We start from the raw sequence: 23,106 nt of genomic DNA, 5'->3' as shown, positions 1-23,106 counted from the left end.
AACTGATTATGTTATATTCAACTTTTAGAAAGGATTCAGTGCTAAATTTATCTTTTTTGCTCACAGAACCAGCAGAGACGTGGCCTGCAGCTGGTCAAAGAGTCTCCAGAGGCCCTTCCAGAGGTTCTTTTCGACTTTAAACAACATCTGGGTTCCATTTTGAGCAGAGTTGAGCAAAGGAAGGCGAAGCTAGATATCCTAGCCAACCTGTATGAGTTCTATGATTCAGTAAGTAAAATTCATGCAAAATGATACCACATTTTAATTGATGACCTTTCTTAAAAGATTGAACACTGAATGGTTTGTATTTAGCCATATTGTGTATATCTAACATATTTAAACCACCTTTTTACACCTGTAGGCAAACCAGTGGATGGACCACTGTCAGGATTACTTCCATCAACTGAGTATGGCCAGCCCAGGGGGAAGATTTTCGCCCTCTGTGGTGCAGGTCCTACAGGATTACTGCACTGAAGCATCCAAATTCTCCATGGAAAACTTCAGCACGCTTAATGACATGGTGCTTTCACTGGAGTCTCCTGAGCAGCTGCAGCAGTGGAACGCCGTGTGGCACAAATGTAAACAGACCAAGCAGCAGCTGGAAGAGACTTTGGCTCGAGCCATGGCAGCAGCTCAGGACTCCACAGCTGCCGATACGGATTCTCTGAAGCCTGCAGAAGTTCAGATCATCACTCCAGAGCAGCGTGGAGCTAATGGATGTGTGCGTTTACCTGGACCAATTAAGCCATTAAATTTTGAGGACAACAAAAATCTCTCTGTCAGGCCTTTTTCCAAGAGTCCCACAAGTTCAATCTCCTCTTCATCACACTTCACTTTCTCCCCCGACAGCGAGAGCAAACTGAGACAGAGCCCACCCATGTTTGATGACACAGACAGCGACTGCACTATCGACTCGATCGTCTCCTGCCGCTCCGAGCCCATCTACTCTGGAGCCTCCCGGGTGCGCAAGCAACCCATGAAGAAGATCATGAAGAAGACCATGAGCCATGAGCTATCCCCGAGAGACAGCACCCACTCGGATGTCAGTCACATTCACGGATATACAGGCGTCTACATTAAGGGTTTGGAGGTGACCAATAACGTGTCTGCAGAGAAGAAGCTGCAGAGACCTGATGTGATGAGCCCCACGCTAGGCCGCAGCCGCAGCATGTCTACGCCCTGCAGGATCCATACCAGGCGCAGCGATGGAGATGGAAAGAAACAGAGCAGGTGAGGAATTAATCAGTTATATCAAGAATACGCTGGGATAGAATCTGATGAGTACGTAGTTATAAACAACACGTTTATGATATTTTTGTAAGAGATGGAAAAAAATACCACACAAACTAACATTTTCATGATAAACTACACCAGCCTCAGGCCTGTTAAGCCAGTCATGTGAAGTTTTTAAAAAGCCTTCAAATTCTCATATTAACTGCTTTAAACCTGCCTTATACTTTCTTGGAACCGACCTGTTAAAAAGTAGTGTGTAGTTTTCAGGTGATTACTAGGCTTTAATGACAGTCTTGTGGTATTACTTTAATGGTGTTACAGTCAGTTATTGTCAGATTAGTCATAGACTTGCGTACCTGCGAATATTACAGGTAAAAACAAACCAGACCAGCCAAAATATTCAACTTTTTATATTATGAAATGAAGGCGAACAAATCTAACCCTCAGATTTGGAGTTTTTTAACTGTTTTTTTTTTGGGAAACTCTCTGTCAAACAATCAAAATTGTCCACATTATCATCCCTGTTGTTCTCAGTCTTAACCCTGATGCGTCCTTCTGTTCAACAGTAAAGTGCAGCACATCATGGACGAAATGATTTCCACAGAGAGGGAGTACGTTCGCTCACTCAGCTACATCATTGAGCACTATTTCCCCGAAATGGAGCGCCTTGATTTGCCTCAGGACCTGCGGGGGAAACGGAGCATCATTTTTGGGAATGTGGAGAAACTGTGGGACTTCCACAGCCAGTATTTCTTAAAAGAGCTGGAGGCGTGCACCCAATCCCCGCTGTCCATCAGTAGCTGTTTTCTGCGGCATGTGAGTATCCTTACACTTAATTTGAAACAGCTTTCAGGTCTCGTTGCTTCATCGAGATGTGTTGCTGTATAGTTACTAGCTTAGTTTGTCATGTAGTGATTGTTTCATTATCCCACACTGGTCCATTATTGCTTGTGTGCTCATGTACTCAGCAACAAAATGAAAGTACCTGGTGAATTTACAGTCTCTGAATCATTCGGCACGCTTTGTGAATCATTCTGACATGTCAGCATACATTTTGCTGTAGTGTTGTAACTTGTTAATGTTGTGTGCAGGAGGATCAGTTTGGAATGTATGCTCTGTACAGCAAAAATAAGCCGCAGTCCGACGCTTTGCTCAGCAGCCACGGGAACGAATTCTTTAAGGTGCGTGTAGAATCTCTTACTTTGGTTACATTCCTCACACAGTGACTGGATACAGGCTGCAAAACAACCTTTCAACCTCTCTGATTATAGACAGGTTTGCGAGAAAATGACCCTACTGCTTACTGAACTTATTCATTCATGTGTCTCAGTTTCTATTTTAGGTGTTTCTTTTTAATCCGGCATCCAGTAAATTAAGCATAATTAGGTGTTAAAACAGGACATAATTTAGGGCATATGTAGTTTGTAATCATCAATCCCTCATGATGTCTGCTTTTGTAAGGATATCACAAACCCACGAATGAAGTGATGGCAGTTCTTTTTTTTAATCCAGGCAGTATCTAAAAGTGTAATGATGATTTCTTCCTCCAGAATAAGCAGATGGAGCTCGGGGATAAGATGGACCTGGCATCCTACTTGCTGAAGCCCATTCAGAGGATGAGTAAATATGCACTGTTGCTCAAAGACCTGATAAAAGAGTGCAGCCAGTCCCAGGAGCAGGAGCTGAGTGACCTTCGCACTGCAGAAGAGATGGTCAAGTTTCAGCTCCGCCATGGGAACGATCTGTTGGCTATGGACGCCATTCGAGGATGTGATGTAAGTTATAGGCAGGCACAGATATGAAACAGAGATACTCAAACTTAGGTCATCAAAGCTATTTTTGCTGGAGTTCATTGTGTTAAATGCGATACAGTAGAATAAGGTCAGACTCCCACCAGGAATCGCATTGTTCTCGCTGATGTGTGCAAGCAGCCATGTTTCCTCTCCAGGTGAATCTGAAAGAACAGGGTCAACTCCGCTGCCAGGATGAGTTCATGGTCTGGTGTGGTCGCAGGAAATACCTCCGCCAAGTCTTCTTGTTTGAAGACCTCATCCTCTTCAGTAAGACCAGGAAGATAGAGGGAGGATATGACATTTACATCTACAAACAGTCTTTCAAAGTAAGAATTTATTGTTTGAGGAGGATTTATTTTGTCTGGACTGCTTTTAGAGTAGAGCTTTACTTTTATATTCTTATTGTTTTCTGTATAGACAGCAGAGATAGGCATGACCGAAAATGTCGGTGACAGCGGCCTACGCTTTGAGATCTGGTTCCGTCGGAGGAAGTCACAAGACACGTTTATACTCCAAGCCAGCTCTGCAGAGGTCAAGGCGGTGTGGACAACTATTATTGGGAAGATTCTGTGGAGGCAGGCGCTCAGAAACAGAGGTCTGTTTCTGTGACAGACTGTGCACTTTGACACAAACTCTTAAATACATCATACAAAACAAATAAGGTGACACACACGAACATTTAGTCATTGGAGATATTTTTGTGTTGGGATTGTAGAGCTGCGCATGCTGGAGATGGTGTCTATGGGAATTGGAAGCAAACCGTTCATGGACATCAAGCCAAGTGACGCAGCTATCAGTGACAGAGCCATTGAGTATACCATGAAGGGGGCAGGTGAGCTGACTTTGGGAACTAAATATTCTTTTTCTTTCTAATGGAATATCTGTGTTTGCTATTTGCGTCATAATCAGTACAATTAATGCATTAATCTTTCTGAAGGTGTGATAACAAATAAAGTACCACAACATTGGTTTTCATTGTTGCTTATCTAACAGCTCACTTCACTTCTCTCTAACGCCAGAGTCGAGGACGAGAGCGTCCATCGCAGTGTCCTCATTTGAACACGTGGCCTCGTTCAAGAGGCCTCACTCCACCATCTCCAACAGCAGCACCTCCTCCTCCAGCAGCCAGTCGTCCTCCTCCCTGCTGGGCTCCCTCAATCTCCACCTGTACTCCTCACCCTCTCACCCGCACACACTTTCGCACCCAGCAGGCAGCGTTCCCTCCTTTACCCAGTGGCCCTATGACTGCATAGAGGAAGATGAGCTGGAGCAGGACACCGTGAGCCAGCCCTCCATGAGTGAGTGACCAGATGTGCATTCGCCGGTTTTGTTTTGTTTGTTCACAGTTTCTCAAGTGTGAACCTTATCCAATCTAATCACAGAGCACAGAACAGAGCAAACTTTGGTAATTTGCACTTCAAACTAACCCAAAATTATTACACAAAACTGCATTGCATGATAAACAATAGAACAAATAAGTAGACATGTAAATAAAACATGCAGTTAGGTGTCGTGTTTGCTGCTACCACAAGGAGTCACCAAAGTCACAAATTCCTACACATAAAATGTGTAAATAAATGTCTTTTTGAACACTTTAATAACGTGCAAATGACAGAAAATTTTAAACTCAAGCTGTGAATGAAGGGAACAGAGTCCTGTCTTGCTGATCTTGTATTGCTTTATTTATATATCTAATTTTTCTCCACGCTTTCTGTGACAGTCATTGAGAGCTCTGAGACATCCTCTCAGTGTACATCCAGTGAAAGTGTGACAGGACTGAATACGCTCGCCGTACCCGGGCACACCAACGTCACCATGGAATCTTACAACAACAATGAGTCCTCTTCTTTCCTCTGCTCCACCACACCTCCATCCTCCATAGCAGAGCCCTCGATTTTCCAGAAAGATGAAGACCTCCAGCCCCAAGGCACCAAGTTTATCACAGCAGTGAGTGTTTGATTTCCGTCATTGTTATTGTTATATATGTAAAAGAAAACTGAGGCTGTATTGTTGCAGCCATCACATTTTTTCATACTTTACCTCTGCCTAGCTTCACTTCTTCCCTTCTCCTATGATAATTTTCATGTTACAGCTTTCTAAGAAGTTGTCATTTAACTTTGGCACATTGTTCCTATTTGTGGTTCATATGTGCCTCTTTGATTCTGTGTAGCAGTCTGGAAAGCAGAAAAGACCAAGACAAAACACGCTCAGTTGCCACTCAGTTAAGGTTTTTGTGGAAACCTTTTTTTTAAAAGTGTTAAATTGTATGTGTGGTCATTGTGGTTAGTGTTAGCAGTTTCCACTGTTATTCAACTGCATCATTTGTTTCTGACAGTCATTTTCCATTCAGTTAATAAACGCAGGTGGGCTAAATAATACAACATCTCTTTGTACAACATATATAACAGGTCACCACAAACAAACCAAAACTAATCAACAGGACTTTTCAGTCCAAGTGACATTTCCTGAAACCCCTTTCAGACATGCACTCCCTCCCAGCAACGTGCTGATCTTTGAACATGTCGGCTTCGTTTCTGAATTCATCTGTCACGCATTTTCGCCGTTCTTAATCTGGAAGCGTGATCTTTCTCTCTTTCTAAGCCCGAGCGTGAGAGGCAGGTGCAGCTGCTGCAGCACGCAGTCTTTTCTAAGGAATCGTAAATACACAGACGATGCCCGCGAGCGCGAGACAACTAAACGATCCAAAGTGTGATGACAGTTCGACAGACTCATTTGGACATTAGTGGCAAAAATTGCATAAATAAGGCTGTAATTTGATGAAGCGAGCAACGTTTGTAAAGCATTTTGAACATTTTCTGCAAAGAAACTGCATGACTGTCTGGATTGGCTGCAGCTATATGTGCCTGTTATTGTAGTTTATAGTTTTTAAGATAAAACAGCTGAGGCAGAAATGAGCAGTTATTTACATCTACGCTCATGTTATTCTAAAATGTCTCTCTGAAATCTTTTTTTTTGCAAACAGCAACAACATTAGGATTGGAAAGAACAGCTGTTCAAAAAACAGTTTAAAAACTGTTGAACAAGAAATATAAAACTACTTTTTAAAGAAACTTCAAGCTGGAAACATAATTTACTTATTTTACTCATTTTAATTTACATAATACTGCACTTCACATAAAGCAGGCCGTCCATCATCTGCAAACCTTTTAAGGTCTTTTCTTGAAAATATATATGTTTTCATCACGTTATCTACACCTGGATCTTTAGCTACGAAGCGCACACTCCTTATTAGACAGCTATACTAATGAAGCAGAGTGTCCTGTAAAGGGGAACTGGTTATTTAAATGTTATTTTTAAGGTGGATGTCTTGAAGCAGAAGTACAGTGGGGCAAAAAAGTACTTAGTCAGCCACCGATTGTGCAAGTTCCCCCACTTAAAATGATGACAGAGGTCAGTAATTTGCACCAGAGGTACACTTCAACTGTGAGAGACAGAATGTGAAAAAAAAATCCATGAATTCACATGGTAGAATTTGTAAAGAATTTATTCGTAAATTAGGGTGGAAAATAAGTATTTGGTCACCTCAAACAAGGAAAATCTCTGGCTCTCACAGACCTGTAACGTCTTCTGTAAGAAGCTTTTCTGTCCCCCACTCGTTACCTGTATGAATGGCACCTGTTTGAACTCATCATCTGTATAAAAGACACCTGTCCACAGCCTCAAACAGTCAGACTCCAAACTCCGCCATGGCCAAGACCAAAGAGCTTTCGAAGGACACCAGGAAAAGTATTGTAGACCTGCACCAGACTGGGAAGAGTGAATCTACAATAGGCAAGCAGCTTGGTGTGAAAAAATGAACTGTGGGAGCAATCATCAGAAAATGGAAGACATACAAGACCACTGATAATCTCCCTCGATCTGGGGCTCCACGCAAGATCTCATCCCGTGGGGTCAAAATGATCATGAGAACGGTGAGCAAAGATCCCAGAACCACACGGGGGGACCTGGTGAATGACCTGCAGAGAGCTGGGACCAAAGTAACAAAGGTCACCATCAGTAACACACTACAACGGCAGGGAATCAAATCCCGCAGTGCCAGACGTGTTCCGCTGCTGAAGCCAGTGCATGTCCAGGCCCGTCTGAAGTTTGCCAGAGAGCACATGGATGATACAGCAGAGGATTGGGAGAATGTCATGTGGTCAGATGAAACCAAAGTAGAACTTTTTGGTATAAACTCAACTCGTCGTGTTTGGAGGAAGAAGAATACTGAGTTGCATCCCAAGAACACCATACCTACTGTGAAGCATGGGGGTGGAGACATCATGCTATGGGGCTGTTTTTCTGCCAAGGGGACAGGACGACTGATCCGTGTTAAGGACAGAATGAATGGGGCCATGTATCGTGAGATTTTGAGCCAAAACCTCCTTCCATCAGTGAGAACTTTGAAGATGAAACGAGGCTGGGTCTTCCAACATGACAATGATCCAAAACACACCACCCGGGCAACAAAGGAGTAAGAAGCATTTGAAAGTCCTGGAGTGGCCTAGCCAGTCTCCAGACCTCAACCCCATAGAAAATCTGTGGCGGGAGTTTAAAGTCCGTGTTGCTCGGCGACAGCCCCAAAACATCACTGCTCTCAAGAAGATCTGCATGGAGGAATGGGCCAAAATACCAGCTACTGTGTGTGCAAACCTGGTAAAGACCTATAGTAAACGTTTGACCTCTGTTATTGCCAACAAAGGTTATGTTACAAAGTATTGAGTTGTATATTTGTTATTGACCAAATACTTATTTTCCACCCTGATTTACGAATAAATTCTTTACAAATCCTACCATGTGGATTCATGGATTTATTTTTTTTTAACATTCTGTCTCTCACAGTTGAAGTGTACCTCTGGTGCAAATTACTGACCTCTGTCATCATTTTAGGTGGGGGAACTTGCACAATCGGTGGCTGACTAAATACTTTTTTGCCCCACTGTAGTTGCTTCTATAGTTTCACTCACTACTTTTTGCTCTTTTGTTTTTACCAGAGCAAGACCTCTCATATAGCAGTAGGCCTGTCTACATTGGTCTGACTCAGAGCTGAGGGGTTTTAGCTCAGTAAGTAACCGATGTCACAGGGGTGGACATCTGTAATGTTCCCTTCACAACCTCATTAACAACTGTGAGGATGTAGCCGTGGCCTGAATACTAATATGTGTGAAAAAAAAAAAATTCTTTTGTGTTGTGTGCTGCGTGGGAGTTTGTCCCGATGGGTTTAGTGGGCTGTCCTTCTGATGGGTGGTTTGGCTCTTTTTCATGTTTCTCTACCTTTTTTGGCATGAGGGTGAAGCGAGTATCATAATAAAAACACGTGTTGTTGAGATTGTGCATGCTTGAACACATGCATGTTATGTTTTAAGAGTGATTTTTTTTTTTGTATAGTATCTGTGTGAGTTTTGCGTTTTTAAGAATCTTGCTGTTTTTTAGCTCAAAAAGTGGAAGAAATTTTATTTTTTTTAAAAACAAGGCATTTATAAAATAGCCAGTGCAGCTGGCAGTATTAACGTGTAGACGTAATATATTTTTATTTAAAAAAAAAAAGACACCATAGGCTCTTTAAATTCTAAGATAATCTTGTCCTTAGTGGCTCTAAAGGTTATTTAAATGACACGCTATCGATGTTTATGTAACACCAAACTAAGCAAAATGCAGAAGCAGCGTGTGAAGAATTAAGTATGAAGAGCGTAAGTAACAGCCAGGCGCTGTTGAGCAAGCGTGAGAACCTCGATCAAAGAAAAAGTCTGGGAATTCTGCAGGTTTGGAGCATTCAGGTGTAGGAAGGGTTTCAGGGTCATTTTCCAAACAATTTAAAGTAATTCTTTACAAACTAGAGAACCTTTTATTCTCAAATGTAACGCTCAAGACATTTGCCAAACGTTCCCAGCAAATTGCTGCGGTCGGACCGTTCGATACGCAGAGCTACATCTCAGACGCTACACATGTCACTTCACATGTTAAGTGTGTGACAGTATAATTAGAAAGAGGGTGAAACTGGAGATGTTTGGCAGTTATGAACAGCACCATGTTTGGTAAAAAGCAAACACAGCATATCACCACAAACGCCTCAAAACACCTCAAAACTGTCAAGCGCGGAGGAGGAGGAGTGATGATTTGGGGCCTGTTTTTCAAACACAGAACCTGGGCACCTTGCAATCACAGAGTTGACCGTGAACTTTTCTTTATACAAAAGTATTCTAGCATCAAATGTGAGGCCACCTCTCCAACAGCTAAAGCTTGGCCCAAATTACAGAGTACAGCAGAATCATGGTTCTGCCGTCCAGTCAACGTCCAGTTCTTGAAGTTAAGAGCGCAGCAGATAAGCAAATACAAACCTCAGTAACGTGAAGCACTGTAGTAATAAAGACCAAAGTTTCTTCACAGTTGTGTGAGAAAATGATAAGGTCACACAGAAAACCATAACTTCCAGTTACTGTTGCTAAAAGTGGTTATACAGCCTCCTGAATTGTGCACCGTACTTCGTTTTTTACACGCTGCTTCTGCATTTTGACTGCATAGATAATAACACAGTTTATTTATTTATATCTTTTAAAAGCTGGTAAGAACTGGGTGTCCTGATAGGTAAAAGCTTTTTATGATCCCTCTACCTTTAAGCATATTAAAGGTATGCGTTGTGACAAATAAATAAATCACTCATGTACTTTCTGTCCAACTTTAATACATTTAATAAACATTACAGGTTAAAAAAAAAAAATTGAATGTTTTTGCTTTAAGTGCCACACAAATAAAACATTTAGTAAAGAAAAAGCTGGCATCTTTATTTCAACTGCTGAAGGTTGTGTTGTTTTGGTCGTTTTTTTAGACAGTGCACAGTTTTGCTCACCTTCCTGATGTTGTGTGAAACCCTGATGCCTTAAAATCACTAAGCATTTTACAGTTGACAGGTGTTCATCTAGCATGCGATGTGGTTTTGCTTTATTAAAAGGTGTATTGGGAGTGTTTTCTTAACTGACATGCTTAATGCTGCATGTTTACTCAACTTAAACCTTTCTGATTGCATCATATTAAAAAAAGTATTTTTTACACGTCTTTTAACATTTTTCGTTTTGCATTTCTTTGCAGCTTTGAGGTCTGCAGGAGGCAGCAGCTTGTACGTCACGGCGAGGAGACGGGAAAAATAAGCGGATTAAAGCTTCACAGCACTACAACTTTAATGACTAAAATGCAACTTATTACATGACATTTCGTTACAATACTGTAAATGTATAACTGACACATAATATACGCTGTCGTGATGGTACGTCAGAGGTCTGTACATTTTTTTTGTAAGCTAGCCATGTGTTTATACTGTAGATGTATTTTACAAAACAAAACATAGCTGACCAATCCCGACAATGTTGTACTGTCGCACTTCTCTTGCAGTCAGTCCTTGTACAGAAGATTAAAATGTTTTAAACACGTGGTTGTATTTGTTGTTACACTGGGGGAAGCTGTTCTTTTACATACAAAAGTCTTCAAAGTTGAGCAAAACGCTCAGTGCGTGAAAACATCTCAAAAGTGTGAGTGCACACAAAAACATGCAACCGATATTTCCACTGATAAAAAAGTATGAGTGTAAAAACCACACACAGAGGGACCCTTGCAAATATACAGAAGTGAACTAAGAGACTCAGCACTACCGTTAAACAAAGAGATGCAGGGGCTGAGTAGAAAAAAGGTGGTTTTTCCTGCACATGAGAGAAGCTGAAACTCGTTTACCACAAGTCCTGTGTTCTCAGTCCGAGTCAGTCTTTACACACAGACCACAGCCCAGGCTGTGCAGCGGGGGTTTGTACTCCAGTATAGACAATTGAGACAAAACTGAAAGCCACACTCAGACTATAGAAAACACTAAAGGTTTGCATCACTTAACTTCTTTTAAGCATAAATATATTGTTCCCTATTCCTCTTCATTCAAACACTTTATTTACAGAATAGTATTATTTATCCTCACTTTCTTCTCAGTAAATTTCATCAGTTTGATTATTTGTTTTTTGCACGTTTCTCTTTGGAGAACCAGAAGCAGAGGACTGCAGAGAGGGAAACTTCAAGCCCCAGTACACAAAGCTCCAGTATCTCCATCTGCTAGAAACAAATAAAAACATTACATTTCTTTTACAAAATTATAAAGGAACAGTTTTGTTTTGTCATATTTATAACGTGTCTTACCCTCAGATGATCTTCATTTTGTGGATCCCACTTGGCCAGGTCGACGCTTATCAGAAGAACTGCAAGAAAGGCCACAATAATGCAGCCGCCGTTTACTGTGAGGCACACCTGTAAAAAAACAACAACAAAAACACAGTATTCTTTAAACTAATGATCACATTCACCATCTGTAGCTGTATTATCTGTCAGACTTGTGCTGGGTTTTACTCACACTAAGCAATGCTGGGTATTTGAACAACAGGTTGGAAACAATTCCGGCGATTATGAACTGCAAAGGAGGAAAATAGAGTTTAGAAAGTACCAGAAATTAGTCTTCTCTACTTAGTACGTAATTTTCTGTTTGAGCAGAGACGTACCAGCGAGCCGCTCAGTTGGGAAACTCTGAACAGAGAGAAAAGCGACTCATGGATCTCCTGGGTTGCTGCAAAAACTATTCCCACTCCGATGCTGAGGAGGCCACTCACCATCTGCAAAGACTGAAGGAGCAACAGAGACATCAAATTATTAATATTTACATGGCATTAAGATCAACAGTCTTTTTTTAAGATTTATTTTCGGCCTTTCTAAGAAGGAATGAAATGCGTGAAAGTGCCTGGGGTTTAATTGAATTGAGGCCCTTGCAGAAGCATTTAGGTCAACTGTATTTCGCATTAGGAAGCATTCTGTAGTGAGTTCTCAAGCATGGATCACATCATAGACGAAGTCTGAATTCTTGATTTCTTCATTGTCACCTTTAAAGGCTTCTTATTGACACAGACTTGTGGCCGTGGCCTGGAGGTAGTAGAGGAAAGTGATTAAGCCAACAAGCTGTGGTAACACATTTCTGTTTATCAGATGGACTGCATGTGAAAAGACAGAGATATTGTAGAACCTGGACTTATTTTTATTCATGCATTTAGCGAGTTCATGGTTTTATTGGTCGGCCTATTTGAGATTACACTGTGCTGTGGGGGGCTTGTGAGCCTAACATAAGAGGGATGCATTCACCTGTTATATAAAGCTCAGAAAGATAAGGATCGCTTCATGACAAATGCAGTTATTTGAAAAAGATTTTTCACAGTCGGCTAATTTTTCACAGCAGTTTCTTTTTCACACCCCATGATTCAACAGCTTCTGGAGCCACTTTTAGCAGCAATAATTTCAAGTTCCTGTATGTATGTATAGTTTATCAGTCTCTCACACTGGTGGGGAAGAATTGTGCCTCACTCTTCTTTACAAAAGCTTTAGGTTCATTGAGGTTTGTGGGCATTCATTTATATACAGCTCTTGCCACAGCCAGGGCATTTCAATTAGAGTTGTGGTCTGGATTTTCATTGGGCTATTGCACCATCTTGATTATCTTCTTTTTGGGGTTGTTTTTTCAGCTTTTCTACTGGCCTGTTGTATGAGCTGCTTTTCAGCAAAACTGTTGCTGTTGGACAGATGACCTCATGTTTGTCTCTAAAATAATTTGATATATAAAGGAGTTTACAGTCACCTGTAGCTGCAAAAATAAGCACAAATCATCACACCTCCACCCTCTATGTTTGACAGTTCGTATGGGGTGTTTCTGTTAACTCATTCACTGCCATTGACGTCTATAGACGTCAATTACGTTTTTCAATGGGAGGGGCTAGAATACAACCTCGGGCAGCTTGTCAGTGAATTTTATTTTTTCATATATTTGTAAATAAATTGTTTTGATAAAACATAACCTTTCTCAGTGTTATTTCTGTTTTATAGAAGTGAAAAACTATTTTATATGTTAGAGGTGTCACAAAGCAAGAAATATTAGTGTCAAAGGCACTTTTCTGCTTGAAATGTATTTTTCACAAAAAGCTCGTTTTCTCCCTTTTTTTGGTCAAAACAGGCATTTTTGGTGGAACCCACCTCTCTTCTACAGCTGATTACGAAGGAATGGAAAATGGTAGAAACAAGCTTTTTTTTTTGGATGAAAGAAGAGAGTCTGTTCTTCATTTTGGTAGGTTCAGCGTTTATATGATCATAACACACAGTTTTCTGTGGCTCTTCAAAAATGAGTAAAAATGCTCAAAAACCCTGGCAGTGGGGAGTTACCTGATTTGAAAATGGCTGGCAGTGAATGAGTTAATATGCTGCGTTTTTGTTTTTTTTGGGGGGGGGGGGGGGGGTTTGCCAAACATGCTGCTGTGCATTTTGTCAAACATCTCTGCTTTGGTCTCACATGCCCAAAAGATTCCAGAAGTCTTGTAGCTTGCTTCAGATCCAATTTTGCAAACCTAAACTGTGCAGCCGTGTTCTTTCTAGGGAGAAGATTCTTTCTTTTGGCACGTTTTCCAAACAAGTTATTCAATTTAGGCTTTTTTAAAACTGTACGGTCATAAACATTTAACATTTAACACGCTAACTGAGGCCTGTAGAGCCTGAGATGTGGCTCTTGGGTTTTTTGCAATTTCTCTGAGCGTTGCACAGTTTGACCTAGGAGTGAATTTGCTGAGACCTCCAGTCCGGGGAGGATTACATGCACCGGACTGCTCCACACCAACAAACTGACAAAACGTCAGCTTTTATTCAGGTCCCATGAAAAGTTTCATTTTCACATGATCATATACGAAAAGAAACATCATTATCCCATGCACGCCTGGGTGCAACAATATTACTTTACAAATGAAAACTATTGTGCTCACATGATAAGTGCCCTGGACAGAAAACGGCATTGTGCTGTGGACAGCTATGAGAAACATTTACAAAACATTGTTTATGGTCTTCTGAAAAGCTCGCTAACAGCGGTTTGATGATTTTAGCCACTGTTATATTCGACACATACAAGTGTTTGGGTGTATGGGTAAATGATAAGCTTTTTATAATGTGCACATTGCTAATCTTTCCAGGAAGCTCAGAGCGAAGGTTTTTATTTGATGAATCAAAATTACTTTACAGTTTCTTCTAAGAAAAAATGGGTGCAAGCAACTTTTCTTTCTATGATTTATTATAGTATAGATGTACTATTTATTATAGTATAGATTTATAGATAGTATAGATATAGTATAGTATAGATGTACTGTACTGCTCGCCACCTCCTCAGGTATACAGATTCTTGTTTCAGCGTACCACACTTCTCTACAATTTATTGCAAAGTCTCCGAATCGCATTCTCTATGGTAGGTAACGATACTGGGTAAACTCCCAGTTTGTACTTTGTACCCATCTCTGTCCAAGTACCAATAGTTACCAGCTATGTGCCACTAACATTTGCTATTAGATGTGCCGAGGGTTTTGACAGACCTGGTGAAAGCTGTGTTTTCGTACTACGTACTGTGGCATGGACTAGTTTGCAGAAAGGGTTAAACTTTGACGCGTATATCTATTGTTGAATTATAGGAAACAGTTAATGAGATGTGGATGAACTTTTTTTAATGTGGTTGTGGTGGATATTAGTATATTGTTTGTTATACTGTAGATTTTGTATTTTATGATGCGTATGTTGTATTTTATACAATAAAATAAAAACATTTTGTATGATCCCATCTCTCTTGTAAATTGGATGGATTGACAGTATCTCGGTGGCTGGTAAAATACAGGTAACTTAATAAATCCTAGACACATTCACACAGCAACAGGACAGATCAATCTCAGATCCTCTTACAATAACCCTTTTTTATTCATGAATTCCTAAAGAGAACATTCTTAATTAATTTTAATGTGGAAAACTGTTCTTATGCATGATAATCAGTTACTGTAGGTCATTACTCTAAAGAGCTAATAAACATGCCTACATAAGCAAATGAAGGCAAAGAAGTTGATTATGAGCAATTGTTCGATGGTATTAATATTAAATAAATAAGTTTGTGAACTTTATTATCTATCCTTTAGTTTTAAAAGCAATTGTGCACACTTTTTACCAATTAGCACATTATAAAGGGTTATATGAAACAGTTTTTATACATGAAGCAACAAAAACACCGAGCATTTCCTGTTGCTACTGCCCACATCTGCTCAGAGTGCTCTTGTTATTTTGGGTAGGTCTACACATCATATGTGCTTTGCATGAACATTCATAAATGTTTTTAAACATGAAATTAAAAAGTAAGAAATAAAAATTCCCCTGTGGATGTCTATGCAACGTTTGAAAAAAGGATTCATACATTTAGGTGTGAGAAAATAAAACAGCTTTGGTCCTTGCTTTTTTTTCTCGATGTGCAACATACAAAGTGTGAAGCATATTCTTAAATAGCAGACAAAACAAAACAAATCCAATGTGAGAGGTTATGCAGGTCATTAAATTTTGGGCATTTATGAGAGCTTATAGGGTTTAATGACTGCTCATATCTTTGTTGACAAAGTAGTTTGTATTATTGTATTTTCTCCTTTTGCTGGTATTAGCAACCATCAGCGTGCAATCGCTCTGTGGCACATCACTCAAATTCACACTTCACAAAGACTGTTGTTTGAGTCCTCTTACCCCCAACACAGCTGGATGTTTCTGCATCAGATCGTGCAGTGGCCCTTTCTTGTCTGGTATCATTTCAGAGGCCTGATAATAACGCACTACTGGCTGCTCCCTCTGTCCACCTCTGTGGCAATCGTCCTCATCATGGATGTCCATATCAACATCAGCGCAGGCCATGGTGCTTCTGGTCTGGAGAGATAATTGTTTTCATTATCATCCATCCATCCATTTGCTCCCGCTTATCCTTTTCAGGGTCGCGGGGCATAATTAAATCATTGTTAGCTAATTGTTAACTTGTGTATGTTGTGTGGTGCTTTTTTTATATGGCGCAACTACTGCAAAGGCCTTGAGAACAGCTACATGGTATTTTTTTAAATATAATACTGTAATGTAACCGTGCATGTAAAAGATCCAGCAATCCCTTTTGTCCTCTGCAGAGGGCATAACTATGAGAATACACTTTATGCACTCTGTATGAGCCCTACTGTGTGGTCAAGAAGACATCCTGGTCTTTCTATTGATAACACATTTGTGGGGCCTGGCTAACAAGAGCACATGGACTTTCTTTTCAAAATAACAGGAATGGCAGCTTCCACGTTTTATAGTATAGTATAGTATAGTATTCTTTGATAAAGGGCTTACAATTTCTAGAGAAGGAAAAGCCTTGTTTCACACAGACACACCAGCTTTTGATTTATATAATTCATACTAGAAGTGCATTAAGCTTTACCTCTCCTGTCTTCATCAATTCAGTTTCAACCAGAGAATTATTTTTAACATGAAAAATGAAAACAGAACAACATTGCTCATAACCACAGCTGGCGCTGATTATATCAGACGGAAAATAGGTAACTAGGTTTTAGAAAAAAAAATGTCAGCACATACCAGACCAGAGGGAGGTGCTCATCTCCAAAGGCAACATTAAAACCGAAAATACTCTTCAACATATCTGTGTTCACGCATGACTCAAATTTAGTGATTCCTAGTAGTATATATAGGTCAAGACAGATTAGGCTTCCATCAAAGTGACAGAAAATAATTAGGTCCTGAGGTCCTGACCACAACGCTGAGACCACCGAAGGATGAGTCCCTTCACAGGTCGGTGTCCTGTACGGCCGCTGAGAAACACAATCCCACAACTTCCGAGTCCTAACTTACACAATGCTTCCTATCCATAATAGAGTGTCATCATTTTGCTCCTGTTCAGGGCCGTCAAAACCCTTCAATCTGGCCTCCTCCACCTCATCTCCTGACAGCACTGAGTCCGACTCCCCTTCTACAGGTCCTAGTAAGATCCTTTCTCGCTCAGTCCTCTGTAATGCCATCCGTGATCATTGTTAAACCCAGGTTTAGGGGAGTATTTACATGCACAGAATGGAAAAAACGTTTGACTATGAGGAGTTCTTTGTTATAATAACAGTATTCCAGGATTTAACAGTTTTAATATTAATGAAATAGAAAGAAATGCACAGAAAAATGGAAGAATATCATTACATCACATCAGCCTGCGAGCAAACAAGACCTGATGTCCACTACAAGGGACGGATGATAACACATATGAAAGAAATGTTGCCGTAATGTTTACTTCAACCACAATACTTAAATTATCTGAAAAAAACCTTTCAGCAGGATTTTAAAAAGTAAGAACGAAGGTTTCCTTGAACTTTTTCTAACACCGTGAGGTGATTATTTATAGTTATTGTGCTGCATTCAGGAGACAGTTGCATATACTATTGCTACTTCTTTGCCATATATGGTGGATACAACACACGATACTGTTTTACTGAATTTGTTTCAAGAGACAGCAAGAAAATTCAAAAGTGAAAGATATTATGTGTTAGATTTATAGCCGTTTAAAGAGTCACACATTTACAGGCCAAAAAACGACAAAAAATAATGTTAGTTATCATCAAACCGAGTGAGAGTAAAAACGACAAAAAGTGGATTGTGACAGCAGCTGTAATCCACATAGGCTTTAATGATTTTTAAAATTATTTTTTTCTAACATGAAAAATCAAATCTACAAATATATACAGATGGATGTGCACAAATGCAAATATATATATTTTAGCAACGATTTTTTTCAGTGTAGTAGAGAAGATCGAGAGTCTTACCCCGTTGGGCTTGAGCAGTCTCTAATTCACAGTCTGCATCTGTCTCGCTCATGAGTCTTTCTCTTTAGGCATGAATTCAACTTCCCTGCAGCTCACAGATGAGGTCATCGTGCCCTTCAACTTCCTCCCTCTGAAAAAAAAAAATCTGCCATAATAATTTCCTCAAGTTTCCGTGCCTCACTAACATATGTTCTATCAAGTGTTTTATTCTTATTCCTAAACATGATTTGTGAAGGATTTTTTAAAAACAATGTTCATTGAAATATTAGATTTTACGTTAGGTCAGCTTTAAATCTTGGCCGAAGTTTGCATGCAAGCCTTTTGTGGGTGTGAAAGAAGGGGGATGGGAGGTGTGCATGTGTGTTTGTGGCGTGGGGGGGGGATTTCAGAAACAAAGACAACTGATGCGTCAGGTCATTTCCTTGTCAAACTCAAAGAAGAGCCAAAGAAGAGAAATTCAAGTCTGAATCAACTTCAGAGGAGAAGAAGAAAAAAGGTATTGCGTGTTTTGCAGAGATCACCTCAGCAACTGCTACAAGGTGCTTAAAAGAGTTTTCATCTCGTTCACAGGAGAATGAGGAAGACATTCGTATGTGATGAATCAATGATCATCACCATTCCAATTGGAAGTCTCAGGGATCTCCGAGATGGTCAGCTGATGCCAGAGAAATTCCACTGTGTCTTCAGAGACTCCTACAAGGTCTTTGTTATTAAGGGGAAACCTACACCTATGGGAGTAAGTTTAAACTTCCTTCTAAGCGGATGGAAAGGCAGGCGGCCGTGCATTAAATAAGTGTAAAGAAATAATTTGCATTTTATCCAAATAATTCCCTGCTTGTTTATACATTATGCACACTATTTTCTGCTTATTAGTATGATTTCTCTTTTTTATCAGGCAGCTCAAGCCATCGCTGGTGTGTTTCTTTTCACACTTGGACTGGTTCAAAAAAACAGTCCAAGCGTGCTCCTCTACACTCTACCGAGTATTCTGGTAAAAACAAACAAAAATGCTTTGTTTTGGGGGGATTTAAGCAAATTGCTAAAACTTTTTGTTATTTGGAAAGAATTTTTTTCATGCTTTCAACAATTTATGTGTATTATTATTGCAGTTTGTGGTCTGTGGTATGCTGTCCTTTGCTGCAGGAAAATTTCCAAACATGCATGTGGTGAGTAATTTGATTTAAAATTAAGGTTTTGTTTTCATGTGAAATTACTTTTCATAGAAAAAAAATTTTCTGCTGATTACATACAATTTGGCATAAAAATTATGACATAACAGTGACTATTGCCTTGATCAGGGGAAAAAATATATTATTATGCATGTATTAATTATCATTACTTCATTATGTCAGGAAACAGTTTTTATGGTTTTACACAGATGCGTTGAGTTATAGATATGTAACATTCACTTGAACCTGAACGGAGAGCTTCTTTAAAAAGTTCTTCTTTCGAACTCAGACTGTTGTCCTAAATGGGGAACACGCTAAACCCACATTGGTAGCACTGGTGCGGTTGATGCTTCTAATGAAATGTGTTTTTTAATCTTTCAGACAAAGTTGTCGTTCTCTCTGAACATTATCAGCTTCTTCTGGTCAGTTGCAGCATTTTCTCTCGCCTTGGTCTTCTTTCCTTATCATCCTATCGATGCCAAGGTAAGCTGCGGCTTACAGTCACTCTCATTTTGTTTGGTTTGCTTTTTCTTTTTAATTCCAAGTTAAGTTGAACTACTTCGACCTGCTTTTGATTTGCTTTACAGGTGGCTCAAGGAATCAGCGTGCTGATAATGACCCTGCTGGTTGTTGAAAATTTGATTGCCATATTCTTGATCTACTGGTTGAGCAAAGCTGTGTGCAGAGAACATTTCAACACTTTGGTATGTCTTTTTTTTTTTACATACTCCAAGATAGTTGTAGCAAAAACAAGATATTTTATAAATAATAATAATAATAATAATAATCTTCATCATTTTTCTCTGCAGCCCACCGTACTGCTGAAACAGGGAGACTGAATTTTAGTGACAGATGGAAACCCGCGAACGACCTACATTTAACTTTCCTGTCAGTGTCATATGCTCCTCAGCATGCAACAAACAATGACTGTGAAAGCCTGTATTTGTCATGCACTGCTGCTCAAGTATAACTTGTATGTATTATTTTTCTTTTTGAATAGTCACAAGTTGCAACCCCTGTTTACTTCTGGATCATATGAAAGCAGCGGCCACATCTGTATTCAGTAAAAAAAGAAAAAAGTGTGTTTGTAAGCTGTCTTTGATTTTTGCAAAAAGGTAAACGTACAGTAGTTGTTTTTTTAATGAGATGCAAACCATAATTCTGAACATTAATAATTTTTTAACAAGAATATTCGTGGAGAAACATAATACAGGTGTGAGCTCGGTGCCGCTGGACTCCAGTGCTTGTCATCAACTCCTAGTTTGATTTTACGTCTCTGACTTTTACGATAACACAGAGATTTTTGCTCCCCGGATCCTTGAGCAGACGAGCTGACAGAATTCCTCAAACTTTCCTGAAATTTAAACTTTCAAAAAATCTCAGTATTTGTATTTTTAGCCATTTGTAAACACTGATTTAACTGCTTGCTGTTTAATGCATTTTAGCATTATATGTTTTTTATGGTGTTTGTGAATCAGCACATAGTTATACTTTTAAATAAACAGTTCTCTGTGTGTTTTGCTCTGTATCCTGTGTAAATGTATTACTACCCCGATACAACATGCACAAAAGAATCCGAGAAGCAAGGGTTATTTTATGTTTGCTACAAAGTAGAAAATAAGTGAAGCATGCAATGCAGTCTGTAAGATGTAATAGTTTTAATGGGAACAAATAATTTATATGTGTAAATATAATTATAATAACTGATTATTGATAGCAATTTAAAGATATATAGTGTATAAAGAAACATAAAGTAAGAACAAGGTATTTGGATATATTGTGTGTAAAGAACTTTTTATTGTTCTGCGCGATCCTAAAATCTTGTAAAAAATCAGCTGCCTTTGCAGCTGTTTTCTGCTGTTTATGAAAAATGACACAGACACTCGTCAGTAAAATAAAGCAACTGAGCAGATTTATTTACTTTTAAGGTGTTTGTACTTTCATCACGTATTCAGTAACTGTTGATCTTTAGGGCCGCAGATGGAGGGGCGCTTTTTGTTATTTTGTGCAGATAGTGTGAACATTTCGAGAGGAAGTCTTTCTTTTTTTTCGCTTTCTTTTCACTGTAAAGCACTTTGGTTTTAAATGTGCTTTATAAATAAATTTTTGTGTGTTATTTGATTTTGTGTCAATATCTGCTTTGGACTTGCGCGTATTTAAGAAGGAAATAATGTGTTTTATTTTCCGCCCCACTTTCTCAGATCACAGGTAATTATTACTTTAAAAACCTAAAATGATGAAACAAAGGTCACCGAATATGACAAATAGCTTGTTTTAGAACTGATTTTAGGATTTAGTGACTTCTAAGATCTGGTATATATGTAACATAACACAGCTATATAATGGCGTGCTTGTAGGTGAGGTCCTTGGGCAGAGGACACTTATCTGATCCTGAAATGAGGTCAGCACTGTTGGCGACCTCTTTAAATGTTTTCTTAAGATGCACATCAATCAGAACATTTCCTGGTTTCACTTGATTTCACTTGATCTTTGCTACTGTTGTGTATTTTCACTTTTATTTTAAATTGCTTTTATTGCACGGGCCCCTTTTTCTTCAACAAACTTGCTTTGCTGCTTGTGTACTGAGATAATAATCAGTCACTGTATTGCTTTACAGTAAGTTTAGACGCAATAGTATTTTCCCATGTATTGAACTTTGCAATGTAAGTTTAGAAAAGTGTGTTTTAAACACAGAGTGCATTCATACAGCACTTTTATGTATGCCTAAGTGCTTTGACTAACGTTTACATTTTGATGGAGGCATCTGGGGGAACTCAGTGTTCAGCATTGCCCAGGGATACTTTGACACATGGTGATCTACTGATGTTCTGATTGGTAGATGACCGCTCTACCACCTTAATCACAGCCGCCCATGGAATAATAATAGCTTATTTTACTGTTAGTAAATTTATGTTTGTGAGATTGGGTGTGATCTATGGTTTGGATACAGACAAAAAAAATGAGGCCCTCCCTGTCTGTCAGCTTTGGTAGTGTTACATTTACACTATTTAATAATAATATATAAAAATAATACAAAGAAACTGACTAACAAGACAAGCCTATAGAGAGTTTATAGAACTTCTCGTGGCAAAGCTAATGTGTTTGACACAACAATGCATGCAACACCGTGATTCAATCTTATAAAGCTGCTGGACAGGAAAGGCTGGAAAACAAAAGAACAACAACAAAAAACAGTCACGAAGCCAAGTTGGAGTTGGCAGAGCTGAAGATGCTTAGGGAGTGACCAGAATGGGCAGGATTTAAAATGAGTACGTCAGAGCTGAGGTTGAGCACTTTGGAGAAAAATTAGAGAGCCAAGGCTGAGATAGTTTGGACATGTGCAGAGCCGGGATATTAGCTATACTGGGCAAAGTATGCTGAAACATGGAGCTTCCAGGCAGGAGAAAAATGGGATAAAGACCACAGAGAAGATTCATCGATGTACTGAAGGAGGTCATGCTGTGACGTGACAGACGAAGAAGATTGGGATGGCAGTAGATGATGACCCTTAAAGGTAGCAGTCGAAGGAAAGAGATTGTTATACGATTAATTTAGCGGCTGCAGTATATAAAATTTATATAATCATGTCTAGACTGCTCATCTTCCATAAAGTAAATAAAAACATATCCTGATATCTAATGATTTACTTTCATACTTTAAGCACTTTTTGCACATTTCATTTAAATATTTTTACTTAGGTAAAATATGAAAAGTATTTGTTTTAAGTGCGAGTACTTCTTTTACCTCAGATGAAAGGCTGTATAAAGCAGCGGTCCCCAAGCCCCGTGAGTCGTTTGGTACCGGGCCACGAGAGTTGAGGCTCAGGTGTGAAAAATATGGTTTTCAGGGTTTTTAATCGGTTTTTAAGCGTTATTTTGTTATCGTTTTTATCGTTAACTCGGTTTTCCTGGGTCTTTTCACGTGTGTTATGAATAAATCTCCTTTTTTTTCGGTACCGGTACTAGTTTTATTTTGTTGTATTTATCCGCGACACCCTAAAGGCCGGTCCGTGAAAATATTGTCGGGCATAAACCGGTCCGTGGCGCAAAAAGGGTTGGGGACCGCTGGTATAAAGGATGCCTCTGACCCCTGCAGGGAGCGGAGAGCTTTGTTTAACACGGCATGTGAAACCATAAGGGGCCACAGGGGGGAGACAAGCACGCACCAACTTAAGTCTTTAAACAAGTGACGCATCCAATTCTGAGAAAACACTCAGGA

The 23,106-nt window shown here is 39.5% G+C and overlaps 3 protein-coding genes across 7 annotated transcripts in view; 2 read left to right on the top strand and 1 right to left on the bottom strand.

Moving 5' to 3' along the window:
- plekhg4b (pleckstrin homology domain containing, family G (with RhoGef domain) member 4B) overlaps positions 1 to 10,448 on the top strand; it is a 40,510-nt gene extending 30,062 nt beyond the window's left edge. For 3 of the 4 annotated variants that reach the window (XM_082550902.1, XM_082550899.1, XM_082550901.1), the window contains exons 13-24: positions 67 to 228; positions 362 to 1,230; positions 1,800 to 2,049; positions 2,325 to 2,414; positions 2,784 to 3,008; positions 3,182 to 3,352; positions 3,444 to 3,621; positions 3,742 to 3,858; positions 4,046 to 4,324; positions 4,747 to 4,973; positions 8,021 to 8,090; positions 10,113 to 10,448. In XM_082550902.1, coding sequence (XP_082407028.1) covers positions 67 to 228; positions 362 to 1,230; positions 1,800 to 2,049; positions 2,325 to 2,414; positions 2,784 to 3,008; positions 3,182 to 3,352; positions 3,444 to 3,621; positions 3,742 to 3,858; positions 4,046 to 4,324; positions 4,747 to 4,973; positions 8,021 to 8,065 — 2,613 coding nt within the window. In that variant the 3' untranslated portion in view covers positions 8,066 to 8,090; positions 10,113 to 10,448. The remainder of the gene's footprint in view (positions 1 to 66; positions 229 to 361; positions 1,231 to 1,799; positions 2,050 to 2,324; positions 2,415 to 2,783; positions 3,009 to 3,181; positions 3,353 to 3,443; positions 3,622 to 3,741; positions 3,859 to 4,045; positions 4,325 to 4,746; positions 4,974 to 8,020; positions 8,091 to 10,112) is intronic. The other variant, XM_082550900.1, reaches the window with a different exon arrangement.
- LOC309716848 (uncharacterized protein) lies at positions 9,689 to 22,684 on the bottom strand. 2 transcript variants are annotated; one of them, XM_082550911.1, is made up of 7 exons: positions 22,633 to 22,684; positions 17,720 to 17,849; positions 15,618 to 15,794; positions 11,555 to 11,674; positions 11,410 to 11,466; positions 11,199 to 11,306; positions 9,689 to 11,114 (listed from the first exon to the last, which is right to left on the bottom strand). In XM_082550911.1, the coding sequence occupies exons 3-7, from the start codon at positions 15,780 to 15,782 to the stop codon at positions 11,013 to 11,015; spliced, it is 552 nt and encodes a 183-aa protein (XP_082407037.1). In that variant the 5' UTR covers positions 15,783 to 15,794; positions 17,720 to 17,849; positions 22,633 to 22,684; the 3' UTR covers positions 9,689 to 11,012. The 2 variants fall into 2 exon arrangements, with proteins under 2 accessions (XP_082407037.1, XP_082407038.1); XM_082550912.1 differs by having other exon boundaries at positions 9,689 to 11,111.
- Positions 18,118 to 20,804, top strand: LOC309716847 (uncharacterized protein). Its single transcript, XM_082550910.1, has 7 exons — positions 18,118 to 18,215; positions 18,290 to 18,455; positions 18,615 to 18,710; positions 18,829 to 18,885; positions 19,270 to 19,371; positions 19,476 to 19,592; positions 19,698 to 20,804. The coding sequence occupies exons 2-7, from the start codon at positions 18,294 to 18,296 to the stop codon at positions 19,725 to 19,727; spliced, it is 564 nt and encodes a 187-aa protein (XP_082407036.1). The 5' UTR covers positions 18,118 to 18,215; positions 18,290 to 18,293; the 3' UTR covers positions 19,728 to 20,804.
- Positions 22,685 to 23,106: the final 422 nt, after the last annotated feature.

The sequence above is a fragment of the Aulonocara stuartgranti genome, assembly GCF_965226115.1.
Source record: "Aulonocara stuartgranti genome assembly, chromosome: 11".
Lineage (NCBI taxonomy): Eukaryota > Metazoa > Chordata > Actinopteri > Cichliformes > Cichlidae > Aulonocara > Aulonocara stuartgranti.
This window is presented reverse-complemented; position numbering and strand designations above follow the sequence as displayed.